General features: G+C 41.7%; 1 protein-coding gene across 1 annotated transcript in view; it reads right to left on the reverse strand.

Annotated features, from left to right (window-relative positions):
* Positions 1-17046, reverse strand: part of LOC145413998 (calcium-activated chloride channel regulator 1-like) — a 201799-nt gene that overhangs the window by 146771 nt on the left and 37982 nt on the right. Inside the window, exons 6-7 of the mRNA XM_080283567.1 lie at positions 15715-15909; positions 11472-11604 (exon numbers count right to left, since the gene is read on the reverse strand). Coding sequence (XP_080139693.1) covers positions 11472-11604; positions 15715-15909 — 328 coding nt within the window. The remainder of the gene's footprint in view (positions 1-11471; positions 11605-15714; positions 15910-17046) is intronic.

The following is a 17046-nucleotide window of genomic DNA, read 5'->3' on the forward strand; positions in this document are numbered from 1 at the left end:
TGCCTCACGATACGTGACATACCGCTTTTTCCGGGGCGAAGGGACCTCCTCATCACTGCTTGTTATTTCCTCCTCAGGCTGCACGTAATCTCGATCCACCACATCATCATCAAGTGGAGAATCACTGTCTCCAGTGAAGGCATCCAGGGCGGATTGTATTTCGTTGTCTGAGAGACCTTTACGCGCCATGTCTGACCTGGGTCACTGCTAACAGGTGAGTGACCGAGACAAGGGCGAGCACAGGTCACGCGGGGTCTGGGACCCTGCCCGCCTTGGGGCAGGTAGGGGAGGCTTGGGTACGTGGGCGAATCGAAAATCTCCCGCGAATTTTGAAAATTGTGGAAATTATGAACCTTGCAATTGCAGGACGTTGAAGTACGTCAACGGGATTGGCAGTGACATAACGTGAGGACATGGAAGTACGTCGACGGGACGCCGCGGGTTAAGCTTAGTTTAAATTAAAGCCAAACCAAATATTCCCTTTATCTGTACGAATATGTTAAATCCACATCTGCTTTTACATGAGGGCCTTTTCATATTCAGACACATCATCTAACGCGCAGACGCAGTTAGGTCAATGGAAATTCCAAAGTAATTATATGTATTTTCAACATAGTTGTCCGCGAGGGTTAAACGCAGTAGCATTTAATTTATCAATAATAAGAATTATTAATGAGAACGTAATTTCTTGGTTATAAAAACCGCTTGAATAGTTGTTAATGATCTCAGGTTTTCCTCTGCTTTCCAACCAGGGACGACTATTTTAAAAAGTAGAGAACGCAACTGCTCTGGGGGAATATATTTCCCACAGGCCAGGAGCTCGCAAGATTGTTCTCTCAAAGTAAAAACAAAAACAATATAATAGAGAGACAAATTCAAGATCCATTCATTTCGAGATGCCTGGACACTCTGCGTTTGAAAGACAGATCATAGGTAGTAGGAAATACAGACAGAAGGAGACAGTTCCAGAGTTAACTTACTGGGTACGTGAAGGAAGGGAGTAACGGTTAACTTTTGCATTAAAGAGCTGGACAGAAAAGGGATAAGAGTTGTTGCAAGACGGGTGCTACGCACCTGCCATAGTGGTGAAGGGATGCAAGCAGACAGTTCAGAGGAGCAGCAACCATTGAAGTAGAGATAGAAAGGGATAAAGACGAAACAGTGCGGTGAAGAGACGGAGACCAAAGGGAACCAGCAAGAGGAGGAGAGTTAATGAAATGAAAAACCTATGACTCCTCCTCGTTGAAAAGAGCTGTATGTGGGGAGCCTCCCCATATATGCGAGTTGTTCTTTACACAGGGGCGAATAAAACCCATGTATAAGGTCAACAACTGTGCAAGGGTAATGAAGACACGGAATCGGCTTGGCACACGTAATCTCATGGAAGCTGAGTTTACAAGGGTGCATATATGATCTTATATGATCTTCCCAAGATAAATCCCGAGAGAATGAAACCCCAGATATGTTGAAAGATGATGCAGGATTCAGTTGGACAATGATAAAAACTAGAGGATACTCCTGCGGAAGATTTTGTTGGGTTGAAAGATGTAAGAAAAGAATTTTTCATGCATTGAAAACATGATTACTTTTACCCCAATCAGAGATACGAGCCAAGTCAGACATTAGGTGTACCATAGCATCATCCCTTGTTTGTTGAAGTAACTGCTGAGACAAACACTATGGGAAGCAAATGGAAAGGTGAAGGATGGAGTCATCAGCGTATGAGTGGATAGGGTTAGATGCACAGCTTAGAAAGTCATTGATGAATAGAAGGAAGAGAGTTGGTGATACGACAGATCCCTGAGGAACCCCACCATTGACAGCTCTAGGAGAAGAACGGTGGACGTCTACAAGAGCAGCTGTAGAACGACAAGAAAGGAAGCTAGCGATGAAGGCACAGATAGCAGGATAGAAACCGAAAACGAACAGTGTGGAATTTAAAGAGTTCTCCCAGACTCGATCGAAAGCCTTTGAGATGTCAATTGCAATAGCAAAGCTTTCGCCAAAGTCCCGAGAGGAGGATGACCAGGAGTCTGAAAAGTAGGTAAGAAGGCTGCCAGTGGAGCGTCCCTGGCGGGATCCATACTGACGATTGGAAAGAAGTTGTGATAGGAAAGGTGCTTTAAAGTCTTGCTATTAAGAATAGACTCAAAAACTTTTGAAATATAGGATGTTAAAGCAATTGGGCGACGTTACAGGGCTGGGAATGGTCACCTTTCTTTGGGACAGGCTGGAAGAGAGCAAACTTCCAGCAAGAAGGAAAGGTGCAAGTTGACAGAGAAAGGCAAAAGAGTTTACCTAGGCAGGGTGTAAGCACAGAAGCACAGTTCTTGTTGATAACAGGAGGGACCCCATCAGGCCCATATGCCTTGTCAACATTGAGGCCAGTGATGGTAGAAAATACCTAAGTTGAAGAAATTTTAATGTCAGCCATGAGGAAGTCAGAGGCGGGAATTGATGTAGGAACTTTACCGGAATAGTCTTAGGTGGAATTGGAGGAGAAAGTCTGAGGAAAGAGTTCTATTTTATCAGTAGAAAAAATAGCTACAGAGCTATCAGAGTGGAAAAGAGGAGGGAAGGATGATGAAGTTGTTAGAATGCTTTTTGGCAAGGTGCCAGGAGTGGGAGGGATTTGAGTTGAAGCATTCAGAGAACTTCGTACGAATGAAAATATTTGCAGCAAAGAACAAACTTAGCACCATTCCTGGCAGAAACATATGAGATGAAATTCAGGGGTGGGCTGGCACTAGTACCTTTTGTAGGCCTTCTTGTTGTGGAGAGCATTAGAACAAGTGTGATTAAACCATTTTTGTTTTTATGCATTGTTCATCCGATATGAGAAAGAAATGTATGCTTCCATGCCAGAAAAAATAACTTCCATAATGTGCAAGGCACACTTAGGTGGCTCTCGGCCATGGAAGCAATCATCATTCAGGGAAAATTAAATAAGTACTGCCTGAGAGTCCCAATCAGCAGCTCCAAAGCGCCACAGCCACCGCTACTTGGGACGGTCCACAGGCCTTACTGGAGTGATTGGGCAGGGTAAGGAGATTATGTTGTGTTTGGAGGAACCCAACGGGGTCAGGGATACTGGTAGGATCCTGTACAAACTGCTGTAGGTCAAGGAGAGAAAAGATGTAGGCTTGTTTGCCAGGTGGATCAGTGAAAGGAGAGGAGAGCTAAAAGTGGTGTTGAAAACTGACATCATCTAGAATGGAGATTTCAAAGAAAGGAGAAATTGATAGGATGCGTTCTATTTTAAGAAGTAAGATAGTTGAAAAGTTTTTCACAGTCAGTAGAAATAGGGGATAAGTAAATGGCACAGTGATATTTAGTCAGCTGAAGTCAGACAGTAATGAATCCAGAAGATTCAAGTTCAGAAGCAAGATTCAAAAAATGTTGTGTACATATACACAACAGCCATCTTTGGGTCTGAAATAAGAATAGAGAAATTAGGGGGATAGAGAAGCGTTTGCTACCAGTCGCCTCAGACAGCTGAGTCTTAGTGAGAGAGAGAAGGCAAAGTTTAGAAGAGCAGAGAAGAAGAATGGCCGTGTATGTTGCAGAAATGCCCCCACCTTCCGCCCCTCTCCCGGTGACGACTCGAGCTGCCTGGAACCACTGTCTGACTCTCTTATTCTTCATTTCTGCAACATTCGCGGCCATTCCTCTAACTTTCGCTCTGTTGAGCACCACCTCTCCTTCTCTAAACCTCACCTTCTTTTTCTAACTGAGACTCAGCTGTCTGAGGCAACTGACAGCAAAGCCTTTTCTTTATCCTCCTACTTTCTCTATACTCATTTCAAAGCCAAAGGTGGCTGTTGGGTATATATACGCAACGACTTATCTTGCTCTCGTGTTCCTGAACTCGATTCTTCTGAATTCTCTACACTCTGGCTTCGGCTTTCCTGTCATTCTCTGACTAAATATATCTCCGCTGTTTACTTATCTCCTAATTCTACTGACTATCAAAAATTCTTTGACTATCTTGCTTCTACAATGGAACATATTCTATCCATTTCTCGTTTCCCTGAAATCTCCATTCTAGGAGATTTCAATGTTCACCACTGCCTTTCGCTCTCCTCTCCTTTCACTGATCCACCTAGTGAACAAACCTACACCTTTTCTATCCTTAATGACCAAGAGCAGCTTGTACAGCACCCTACCCGTATACCTGACCGCCTTGGAGAGAGCTCCAACATACTTGACCTCTTCCATACAACCAATCCTTCTTCTTACACTGTTAATCTTGTCTCTCCGTTGGGCTCCTTCGATCACAACCTTATCACCTTAACCTGTCCTGTCGATCCAGTACTGCCTGTGAGCCCTCCAAAGAAATGTCGTCTGTGGCACTGTGGAGCTGCTGACTGGAAGGCCCTCAGGCAATACTTCTTTGATTTTCCCTGGAATGATTATTGCTTCCCTGGCTGGGAGCCATGTGAGTGTTACATTCCTTTCTCATAACCTTTGACTAATGCAAGAAAGCCTTCGTTTAATCACGCTTGTTCCAATGCTGTCTGCAACTAGGAGAGGGCCTATAAAAGGTACCGGAACCAACCCACCCCTAAATCGCATCTTTTATACGTTTCTGCCCGGCATCGTGCTAAGTCTGTTCTTTGCTCTGCTAAAAATAATTTCATCCATACTAAATGCTATCAACTCTCCACCTCGAATTCTTCCCGCTCTTTCTGGCACCTTGCCAAAAACCTTTTTAACAACTTTACCTCATTATCCTTCCCTCCTCTTTTCTACTCTCATGGCTCTGTAGGTATTTCTTCTACTGATAAAGCAGATCTCTTCACTCAGACTTTCTCCTCCAATTCCACCTTAGACGATTCCGGTGCTGTTCCTCCATCACTTCCCCCCTCTAACTTCCTCATGGCTTACATTAAAATTTCTTCAACTTATGTATTTTCTGCCATCACAGGCCTCAGTACTAATCAGGCATATGGGCCTGATGGAGTCCTCCTGTTGTTCTCAAGAACTGTGCTTCTGTGCTTACACCCTGCCTAGGTAAACTCTTTTGCCTTTGTCTATCAACTTTTACCTTTCCTTCTTGCTGGAAGTTTGCTCTCATTCAGTCAGTCCCAAAGAAGGGTGACCATTCCCAACCCACTAACTATTGTCCAATTGCTTTAACATCCTGTATCTCAAAAGTTTTGGAATCAATTCTTAATAGAAAAATTTTAAAGCATCTTTACTATCACAACCTTCTTTCTGATCGTCAATATGGGTTCCTCCACAGGCGATCTTCTCACCTACCTCTCAGACTCCTGGTCATCCTCCTTTCGGGATGCCATTGCACTTGACGTCTCAAAGGCTTTCGATCGAGTCTGGCATAAATCTTTAAATTCCAAACTCCCCTCTTACGGTTTCTATCCTTCTATCTGTGCCTTCATCTATAGCTTTCTTTCTGGTCGTTCTATAGCCGCTGTTGTAGACGGCCATCGTTCTTCTAGATCTATCAACAGTGGTGTTCCTCAGGGCTCTGTCCTATCACCAACTCTCTTCCTTTTATTCATCAATGACCTTCTAGGCTGTACATCTAACCCTATCCACTCATACGCTGATGACTCCACCCTTCACCTTTCCATTCGGTTCCCACAGCGCCCATCTCAGCAGTTACTTTAACAAACAAGGGATTAGGCTATGGCACACCTAATGTCTATCTTGGCTTGTATCTCTGACTGGGGTAAAAAGTCTGGCTGTTTTTAATGCATCAAAGACTCAGTTTTTACACATATTAACCAGACAAAATCTTCCACAGGTATACCCACTAATGGTTAATAATATTCAGCTTAATCCTCCATCATCCTTGAACATGCTTGGGGTTTCATTTACTTGGGATTTATCTTGGAAAGATCATATTAAATCTCTTGTAAAATCTGCTTCCAAGAGATTAGGTGTGCTAAGCTGACTCCGTTCCTTCTTTACCCCTGTACAACTGTTGACTCTATACAGGGGTGTTTATCCGCTCCTGTGTGGAGTACAACTTTCATGTATGGGGAGGCTCTCCACATACAGCTCTTCTCAATAGGGTGGAGTCAAAGGCTTTTCGTCTCATTAACTCTCCTCCTCTTACTGACTCCCTTCAACCTCTGTCTCTTCGTCGCACTGTCTTTATCTCTTTTCTATCGTTACTTCAATGGTCACTGTTCTTCTGAACTGTCTGCATGCATTCCTCCACCTCTATGACGGGCGCATTGCACCCGTCTAGCAGCAAACTCACATCCCTTTTCTGTCCAACTCTCTGATGCAAGAGTTAACCGTTACTCCCAGTCCTTCATTTATGCAACAGGTCAAGTCTGGAAATGTCTCCCTGTGTCTGTGTTTCCTGCTTCCTATGATCTCCAGTCTTTCAAACGCAGTATGTCCAGGCATCTCGAAATGATCGGATCTTGAATTTGGCTCTCTCTTATATATATATATATTTTTTTGGAATGAACAATAATGGCAGGCTCGGAGCCTTTGGTTCCTTCTTCTTCGCATATATATATATATATATATATAAAGGAAAATGGGACGAGTTTCAAATCTCGCGCCGTTGCCAGCCAAAAGTTGGGAAGACACCAGCTGAGCGTTGTGGGTAGGCTGTAGTGAACTCTATAGAGCTGTGGTAGGCTGCTGTAGTTGTTGTGTTGGTCTGAGGATTCTCGTCAATTTTAAACAGAATGTTTTTGATTTGGAGGAACGCCTAGTTGGCAAGTATTTTTAGATCCTAGCACTGATTAAGGGTTGTGAGTGATGTTGATAATGATGATATTAGAGTGGTGTCGGGAGAAGGAGCAGTCCAGGAGGGATTTAGTGGCTTTTGACGTTGGTTCTGGGTACTCGGCAGCCACAGGAGAGGACTGGAAAGCCGAACAAATAGCGACTAAGGCGTTACTTAAGCCGGAGGACTGCTGTACAAGAAATTTCATACAAACGTACTTCCCTAACAAAGGCGAGTGGTGAGGGAAAACGGTCAGTATGATTATATTGAAGTATAAGTTCTGCCACATCTTCCAGACTTAGTGGTGCAAAAAGAATCCTGAAATTAAGAGGGTGTATAGTGTGGGTATGTGGCTATATTACTGGGCTCATACAAGCAAGGAATTTATTGCATGTGGTCGAAGGCATTTATTTCATGTGGCCTAAGGTATTTATTACATATAAGACGGAAACTCTGACTGTTGTGATGTATGTTACTGTTTTCGTACATGAGTTGAGGGTATAAAACCGGCAATTAGGTTTATGGTTTCTAACATGATATTCTGCTTGGCAGGTGACTATGCATTAATTTTGTGAAAAGTTAAGGGTATCTTAAGTGATTCAAGTTTATTATTTCTTTGAGTTTCCTTTCTTATAAATGTAAGTTATTGTAAATACTAGTGATTTATCTAACTTAAGCTGTTAGAATTATTAAATACCTTGCTATTACAAATAAACTATCTCCCCTACAGGTAAGAAGGAATGTTGCCTCCATTGCATTATTTTACAGATAGTTTTATGACAAATGCTCAGACGAAGTTGCATCCATTGTTCTACCTCTTCATGCCATGCCTTCCCTTGTGCTACACGGGCATCTGGTAGCGCTCATGACTGGCATGTCACACTGCCATATTGTAGAACTTCCGCTTACCAGAAATCTTTTATTCCCCGAACTACATCTCTTTGGAACTCGCTTCCCCAGAGTTGTTTCCCACCAAACTTCAACCTACAGCTGTTCAGGTCCAGCTGTTACAGAGTTTTTATGAATGGAGGCCTAGGGTTGCCATACGTCCGGATTTTCCAGGACATGTCCTGCATTTAGGTGTCAAAATCTTTGTCCGGGAGGAATTTTAAAAATTCTCCAAAAGTCCGGAATTTCAGCTTCCATCAATTTTTCTCGAAATTTTTAGTATACCATTACACTCTAATGACGAGAGAGGCCTTCAGTCTACTAATACCAAGTCGGTTCACTTTCCGTCAGCGCGCAGGGAGGCGTGGCTTGTGTGACGTCAGCTGGCTTAAATAACAGAAAATGTATAAAAGGGCAGACTCAAATTAAACATTTATGATCAGGGAAAATGAAGAAGGGGAAGAAGTGCGGACTCGTTTAATCCTATAATATAGCAGTAGGTTCCCTCACACCCCTAAACCTTCCCTCACACATTTCAGTCCCTTCCCTCAGTTCTCCGGACTGAAAATGTGTCATGGTCTGATACGTGGAGCAAGCATACACTCACCGTCATGGTCAGGAGTCAACTAAACACTGGGATTTCATGCCAGAGGCAGTCGACGTCACTCCGATGCTCCGCCCCCTGCGCGAGCTTGGAGCTGTTTTAGAAGGAAGTGATCTGACTTGGTATTAGTAGACTTAGGTTTTCGTCAGTTGTTAAGTGTTGCCAACTTGGCTGATTTAGTGCAAGCAGCTAGCTAAAATGTCCTGCCTTTTCCTGTTGTTTAGCCACGGGCTTTCTTTGTTTTTGTTTTTTAATTCCTTCCATAGTGGTGTTAAAGCCATAAAATACATGGTTATTTCACACAATTATTGGTTTAGTTTCCATTTTTACACTGTAGCATTTGTTATTCTTATGATCTTATCCTGCATCTAAGGCGCTTTAGCATTTTTCAGTCATAATCTACCCAGTTCTGTACTTCGCCTGTTTATCATCAATATTGTAAAAAGATGAAAGGCTGTTATACAGTATAGCAGTACCGGTGTGTGTATCTATTTATATATACCGGTATCTATCTATCTATCTATCTATCTATATATATATGTGTGTGTGTGTGTGTGTGTGTGTGTGTGTGTGTGTGTGTGTGTAAAGGTTTCATTACGTCAACGGCCCAAAGTGAGTGTTGGGGGGGCGGGGGGAACATGGGTTTCAGCGGAGCAGGAGGCGTCAGGTATTTTGACAGTTCAGATGTGGCAACCCAATGGAGGATGCCAGTAATCTGGTGTATGGATTTCTTTTATTCATTTTTTTCCCTTTCTCTGTTCTGTTATTTAAAAATAAAATCTGTCATAATGGGTGGGTTGATGGAGATAATTTTAGGTAATTAAGGGAAAGTGAGCCCGAGTGACTGCTACTGTGGGGTTAACTATATCTATATATAGCCTACATTATATCAGTTTGCAATTTACCATCAGATAGATTAAGCGACTCTACGAGTAAGAGCGAGGCCTCGGTGACCACCTCCCTACTGCGAGTCTAAGAGGTGTGAGAACACAACAGATGTTGATGATTCCTTTCAGATTCCCACACCTCTACCCATTGCAATGGGGGCGACAGAGAATTTAAGCTACTGAAGCCACGATGGTTGACAGATATGTGCAGAATGACTGGAATATACCATCAGGTCGATTGTATTAGTAAACCATCGTGGCTGCAGTAACTTACGTTCACTATCGCCCCCAATGCAGTGGGTCGGGGTGTGGGAATCCTAAAGGAAGTATTAACATAAGTGGTGTTTTCATACCTCTTAGGCCCACAGCAGCGAGGTGGCACCGAGGCCTTGCTCGTAGGGGTCCTCATTCGACCTGATGATATATATATATATATATATATATATATATATATATATATATATATATATATATATATATATATATATATATCAGCAGCAGCAGCACCCGTTGAGGTCCACTGCAGGACCGGCCTATCCCTACCGAAGCAGGGATGATGCAGCCAATGTATCTCTACCCAGTGGCTTAGGCTGTCTGGTAGAGACAGTATGTAGGATGAGAAGTGCTTGTGAGTGTGACTGTAGTGTTGTATTGGCTTTGGATGTGTGTGTAGTTTGTGAACAAAGTGTAATCGGCCCGCCTTAAGCCGATTGGGTGCAAGCAAACTAGTATGCGACACTGGTTCAACCACAGCATCCCTTATGTCCGCCAAAGTAGTAAGTGGCACGGTGAATGCTTCCTAAAGTTTTTACAACTCTGGCGGGGGGCGAACCTGCGTCCACCAGCGTGTGAAATGAACACTTTACTACTGTACCACAGAGGCTATATATATATATATATATATATATATATATATATATATTTACAGTAATCCTGTATTATGCTGCACTTGCAGTTATTCTTTGCACTGTGAGTTATAAGTGTGTAACACTGCACATTCTGTTAATTGCTCCATGCCAGTTTCAACCGCCAGTTTGCACTCCACAGTTAATCCTTTGCACTATAAATTCTAATTTCTTAACACTGTACAACATGCGAGGTATTGCAGTTTATTCACTGTTTATTCACAAAAACGAGCACGTGCGGCATCCATTGCGATGAGCATCTACTCGTGACCGCAGTTAGGCGGTAACTGGTGGTGAGGGGGAAGCAGGGTTGCCAGATCGAAACTCAGCCACATTACCAAATTCAATTTTCATTACCAAACTTAACTTTTCATTACCAAATTCGTAAAGCAAGCATTTATTCTTCACTCATTATATATACAAGTGGAATATTAATCACTCTCCTTATAATTAACAGCATGTTGATTATTTTCACGCTATGTAGGCTAGCAGATTAATCACAGAGAGCAGACAATCCACCATCTCCATCCTGTGTATCCTGATACATGTGAAAAATCCATTTGGTAATACATTATTCTGATTCATTACCAAATGAATTTTTCATTACCAAATTTGCCCATATTTGGTAATGAAAAATACTAAATGGCAACCCTGGGGGGGAGGAAGGAAGGGGTGAAGGGGCCATGTGTGAATACAGCTGGCCCGTTAGGCGCCGTGCGGCAATTTCAAATTACGAGTGGGAAAAAATTCGGATTTTGGGAGGATTTTTTTTCTTTTTTTGGCCATTTTTGGGATTCCCAAGGTCTAGGCCCACAATGTCCAGTAAGTGGGGAGTCCAGATAGTGGGCGTCTGGATAGTGGGCGTGCGGATAGCATAAGGATTACTCTAATTCTTTAGCACTTGGTCGGGATGAGTCCAAGGAATGTCACAAAAATACTAAACAAAAATTTTGGCAATCGTATGCGATGAGACAGCAAGGACATTGTCGGAAATAGTGACACGCGAAAATATACGAAAATCATTTTTTCGACATTGGTTAATTTGATCATTGTAGGCTTAGTAACTGTATGGAAACAACGATAATGGTATTTGCAAACATTTTGTGATGGAAAGGATATGAGTTAGTCCTGCAAATTTGTGCGGGCAAGCATTAATATATATATATATATATATATATATATATATATATATATATATATATATATATATATATACAGTATATATATACAGTATATATATACAGTATATATATATACATATATATATATATATATATATATATATATATATATATATATATATATATATATATATATATATATATATATGAGAGAGAGAGAGAGAGAGAGAGCTAAATATAGATAGATAGATATAGATATAGATAGATAGATACAGGTACATGTGTAACTGTATATGTTCCTGATTGTGTGAATATGTATGCATGGATGTATGTATGTATGTATGAGTACCATACCTGGACGGCAATCTTCAGTCCACACCCAATACAGGTGCTCCCCATGTCCTCGCCAGTGACAGCAGCAGCCAGGTTTTGTCTTGTTTCCTCGCCTATTACCCTCGTCATGTTGTGTTGCAGCACGGCATCTGTTCTGGTAGTAGAATATTTTTCTCATTATAATCTATGTCTACTGCTGAACTGTTTTTTCGGTGATGAGAGATTCTACACTAATAGATATTTGGAAAAATTGTCCCTTTAACAGGAAAGCTATTGCTTAAATGTTTTATTCTTATCAAGAGATAGTCCTGATTCTGCTTAACACCAGACAGTTTTATCCAACTGAGTTAAAGCCCTGACCTCGAATGAATTACGGTATTGTCCCTTACTAATGATACATCTAGTAGATTTGAAATAGGTTTATTGTTTCACGTTTTCAAGACTATTTATGACAAAACGACTATTTATGAGAAAGCTAGTTGCTACCTAATAGCTTTTTCTTTTTTAAGCATTTAACACTCATCTGTTGTCCATATTCTTGTATCGGTATTTGGTAACCTGTTGCCAGCAATTCAGTAATCCTGCTTGGCAAAGTGATTATAAATTTTGTTCATATGAAGTCTAATACTGGAAGAGGAGCATAAGATAGTATGGATCAGTTGGGTCAAGGATTGTGTGGGTAAAGTTGAAAGTTGGAATACAAATGTGGGCGATTGTGTGTGTGTATGCGCCAACGCAAGATCGTGCTAGAAGAGTGAGAGAAGAGTTCTGGACAAATGTAGAAGTGTGCATGGAAAAGTTTGGAAGGAATGAGAGAGTGTTTTTGATTGGTGATATGAATGGTAAAGTTGGGAATGTGAAGGTGGATGGAATAGTTGGTGAGTGGGGTGTGCCTGCTGAGATAGATGAGAATGGGAGTGCGTTAGTGGACATTTGTGCTGGGAGGGGGTTGGTGATAGCCAATACCCTCTTCAGGCATAAAATGATTCACAGGTATACATGGCGAGTGATGAGAAGGGTGGGTGGTGAACTGAATGAAAGGAAGGCAATGATTGATTATGTGTGTGTGGATGAAAGGATGAGAAATAGGGGCGTGGAAGAGGTTGAGAGGCGGAAGAGAGAGTTATATGTAGAAAGGAAGAGAGAGGTGAAAAGATTAGTAAGAGAGAGTAAGAAGAGAGTGGATGAGGAATTTGGAAGAAATTTGAGTGTAAAGTGGAGGGACTGTAAGAAAATGTTCTGGAGAGAGGTGAAAAGAGTAAGACAGGGTGGAAGTGAAGTTAGCAGGGGAGTGAAAGATAAAAATGGTAGATTACTAGTGGAGAAGGGAGAAAAAGTGAGCAGATGGAGAGAACACTTTAAGGAATTGTTGAACGTAGAGGATGGAAGTAATGCGAGTATAAGTGGCTGGGGAATGGCTGGGAGAAGGAGGGAGGTGAGAAGACAGGAAGAAATCAGTAGGATAGAAGTTGTGGAAGCAATGAAGAAAGTTAAATCGGGGAAAGCCCCAGGAATTGATGGAGTGTGTGGTGAAATGCTGAAGCATGGGGGAGAGATAGTAGTAGAATGGATGTGGAAGATGTGCAGATTGGCCTGGGAGGAAGGTAGAGTCCCGGAGGATTGGAAGTCAGGTATAATTATTCCCTTGTACAAAGGAAAAGGGGAAAAAGAAGTGTGTGGTAACCATAGGGGCATTTGTCTTCTTAGTATAACAGGAAAAGTGTATGGTAGGATACTTATTGACAGAGTTAGAGAAAGAACAGAGAAATTAGTTGGAGAAGAACAGGGAGGCTTTAGGAAGGGAAGAGGTTGTGTAGATCAGATATTCATTCTCAGATCTTTAGTGGAAAAGTTTCTAGAGAAGGGAAAGAAGTTGTATGTGGCCTTCATGGATTTGGAGAAAGCATATGACAGGGTGGATAGACAAGGATTGTGGAAAGTGTTAAGAATATATGGAGTAGATGGAAAGTTGTTGAATGCTGTGAAGAGTATGTACGATGGTGCGAAGGCTGCAGTGCGTGTGGATGGTGAACTAAGTGAATTTTTCTCTTTGAAGGTTGGGTTGAAACAGGGATGTGTCATGTCTCCATGGTTGTTCAATCTGTACATGGATGGGGTAATAAAAGAGGTACAAGGTAGGGTAGTGGATGTCGGAGTGGCCATGGTGAGAGAGGATAGTGTTTGGAAACTCCCTGTACTGTTGTTTGCAGATGATACTGTGTTGTTGAGTGAAGACGAAGGAGAGCTGCAAGGCTTGGTGGATGAGTTTGGGAGAGTGTGTAAGAAACGGAATCTAAAGGTGAATGTAGGGAAGAGTAAAGTGATGGTCTTTGAGAGAGGTGAAGTCAGTGAATGTACAGCGAGGTTGGATGGTGAGGAATTGGAAAATGTGAGTACGTTTAAGTACTTGGGTAGTGTGATGAGTAAGGATGGAGGTTTGGAGGGTGAAGTGCTTGAAAGGGTACAGCAGGGAAGAAAGGTTGCTGGTTCCTTGAAAGCAGTGATAAGAAACAGGGAAGTGAGCATGGAAGTGAAAAAGTTACTACATGACAGTATTGTGATACCAACTCTAACGTACGGAAGTGAAGCTTGGACGTTGTTGGAAGGACACAAATCAAGAGTGAGAGCAGTGGAAATGAGTTATTTAAGAGGAGCCTGTGGAGTCACATGGAGAGACAGGCTGACGAATGAGGATATAAAGGAGCGTTGTGGTGTTGATGTGGATGTGATAGGAAGCGTTATGAGGAACACACTGAGGTGGTTTGGCCATGTGCAGAGGATGGAGGGTGAAAGACTGACGAAGAGAGTGTATGTGAGTGAGGTGGAGGGGGAAAGAGGGAGGGGGAGGCCGAGGATGAGATGGAGGGATGGGGTGGAGAGGTATATGAGAGAGGGGTGTGTGAGCTGGGAGCAGGGGAGTGAAATGGCGGGGGACAGGGCGACTTGGAGGCGATTTGTTTGTGGCCACCCCAAACGGGATTGAGGCGTCTGGCTATATATATATATATATATATATATATATATATATATAAATGTGTATGTTGTGTGTGTGTGTAATACGTCGTCTTGGACCCCTCCGCCTCTCTCTCTCTCTCTCTCCAATATATATATATATATATATATATATATATATATATATATATATATATATATATATATATATATATATATATATATATATATATATATATATATATATATATATATATATATATATATATATATATATACGGTGTATACGATATGCTTTCCTGCATAATAACGATAATATTTTTGTTTCCCTTGGAATGCATCAACGGCACAGATCAACACAGGATGAATTGTGAGATGTATGACAACTTCCAAGACCAAGACATTTCTCATTTTGAAATGGCTGAAAGACCTCTGCCGACATTTTGTTTCTCTGACTATTACATATGATAATCTTTTACAAGACTCCTGTATACGAAACAAATTGCCATTATGATCTGTGTAAACTAATAGTGATGGAAGAACACACAGGATTTATGCATCTAATGCTTGATCCGAGGGGAAAAAAAAAAAAAAAACTTACTGAGTAGAACCAGCCAGGGAAGAATGCCACTGTCGTACTGTTCATCACACAAAGTAGAAGAATGTCAGCACCGCTAGCAATACATATCGGTTTGGGGCAGAACACACAGCACACCAACTAACTGTACTACCTATGTTTTCCACGATACGGTACTGAATCTCACAGAATCTTATAATCAGATCGTTGCTGATTAAAATGATCTGACATTAGCTGGAATACTAGCTATAAAGTACCTGAGTTGTCTCGGTCATGAGGGAGTTAATGGAGACTATGTAGACGCTCTCAGGCTTTTATTGTTTAGTTTCAGTAATTTAAAGAATCAAAATTTTACGTTGAATAAAATACTATAGCTTTCTCAAACATGAAATAAAGAAAGACTGGCACTGATCAGGAGGGATGGTAAATCCTAAGAGATCTGTTTGCTACTGTCTTTCCTTGCAATTACAAATGTTAAGCAGTAATTTTAGACTGGCCAAAGTAGTCAAAGTCGTATTCTAAGTGGCTAGGGAGATTTAGTAAAACTTTTTCCTCAGTGATTTACTTTGCACATTACACTTAAATATCCCATTGTATGAAATTGACAAAAACCATTATTAATATAATAACAGAATACATGATGTTACGGGGGAATAATAATTCAAATTAATCGCTAGGGAAAAGTTGCTACCTATACCACCTAGAAAATGGGAGTCAGTATTATATAACACTCACCCGAAATTGACAATGGCGACCGAGGATCCATTGGCCACATCATGCAGGATCCAGGTCTTTGCGGCGCGCTGCATCTTCTCCATTCTGTTGTTGGTGTCCATACTGCCCGAGTAGTCCAGCACTAGCGTGAATTTGGCCTCCACTTCCCGCACCAGTGTAAATGTAGGGGTTACCGATTGATTTGCAGGTAGCTTACTGACAGGAAAAAATACAGATCATTAAAATTCCATTTGTGCTATGTTACACGAAGGGCACAACCTGTCCACACCCATCTCTTTGTTTAATAAGCGCTTATATCCTCTAACTTCATATGTTCACTTACCCAGAAAACTTTTCTTTGACTCTCCAAGTGACACATAAAATAATAATTTCCATTCCTCTCTTAACACACCCAGGTTTATATTCCAAAAGTAAGAAGCCACGCTTCTGATCCTTAAGTTAAAACAGTAAGGTCTCTTTCAGACAAAACATTTGTTATTCTTCATCTAGTTACTAAGTATTCCCAAAGCTTTGGCGCTGACAGGGAGCCTACAAGTGGTAGCGCTGTGCACCTTGGGTTCGGTGATGTACTCTCGGGAGCCAATCCTTCTGTCTTCCCAGGAGTTCACCATGGGGGAGGACCTTGCTTCGACCCTGATGAGGTACTGTCTACCTCATAGGGGCGCCGGTTCCCTACATGGTTTATGTACCGTACTATACCTGTTGGACGGCCCCAAAGAAGCAGTTGCTTATCAGTGGTCGACAGGTCTACTCAGCCAAACACACCGGACCTAAGTAGCAACAACTGAAGCTCTCCATCTCATTCCTCGTTTTTATCTTGACTATCATCATGGACTAGGTCTACCGCAGTTGCCTTCCCTAGTCATATAATTATGTTCCTCAGCACATTCTACTCCTTCGTCTTCTATTTCACTGGAAGAGATGAACATCTTAAAAAAAAAAAAAAAAAAAAATCGTGTTTTTCAGCTTCAAACCCACTTCCGAATCATTCCTGTTCACATCAGCCACTATTTCATATAGTCCCTTCCAGACTGAGATTGACTGAGAGCAACTACGCCGTCAGCAAGTCGAAAACTGCTCAGCCACGCACCATTAATGTTAATGCTGTTTCATCGTAAATTTAAAATTATGAAAACGACTTCTAGGCAAGTAGTGAATAGTTTTGGTGAAACTGCATCTCCTTGTGTAACATCTCATTATATTGGTATTATCTGGCTATGCTTATAAAGTTTCTTTTCTTTTATGTGTCCAACTCTGGCATAGGCTTCACAGGCTGTTCCCAAGCCTCTGTAGTCCTCCTTCATACCATACATCTCCACATATCACCACTTC

The sequence above is a fragment of the Coenobita brevimanus genome, chromosome 98 (assembly GCF_032717465.1).
Source record: "Coenobita brevimanus isolate Jiangsu-jjx chromosome 98, ASM3271746v2, whole genome shotgun sequence".
Taxonomy (NCBI): domain Eukaryota; kingdom Metazoa; phylum Arthropoda; class Malacostraca; order Decapoda; family Coenobitidae; genus Coenobita; species Coenobita brevimanus.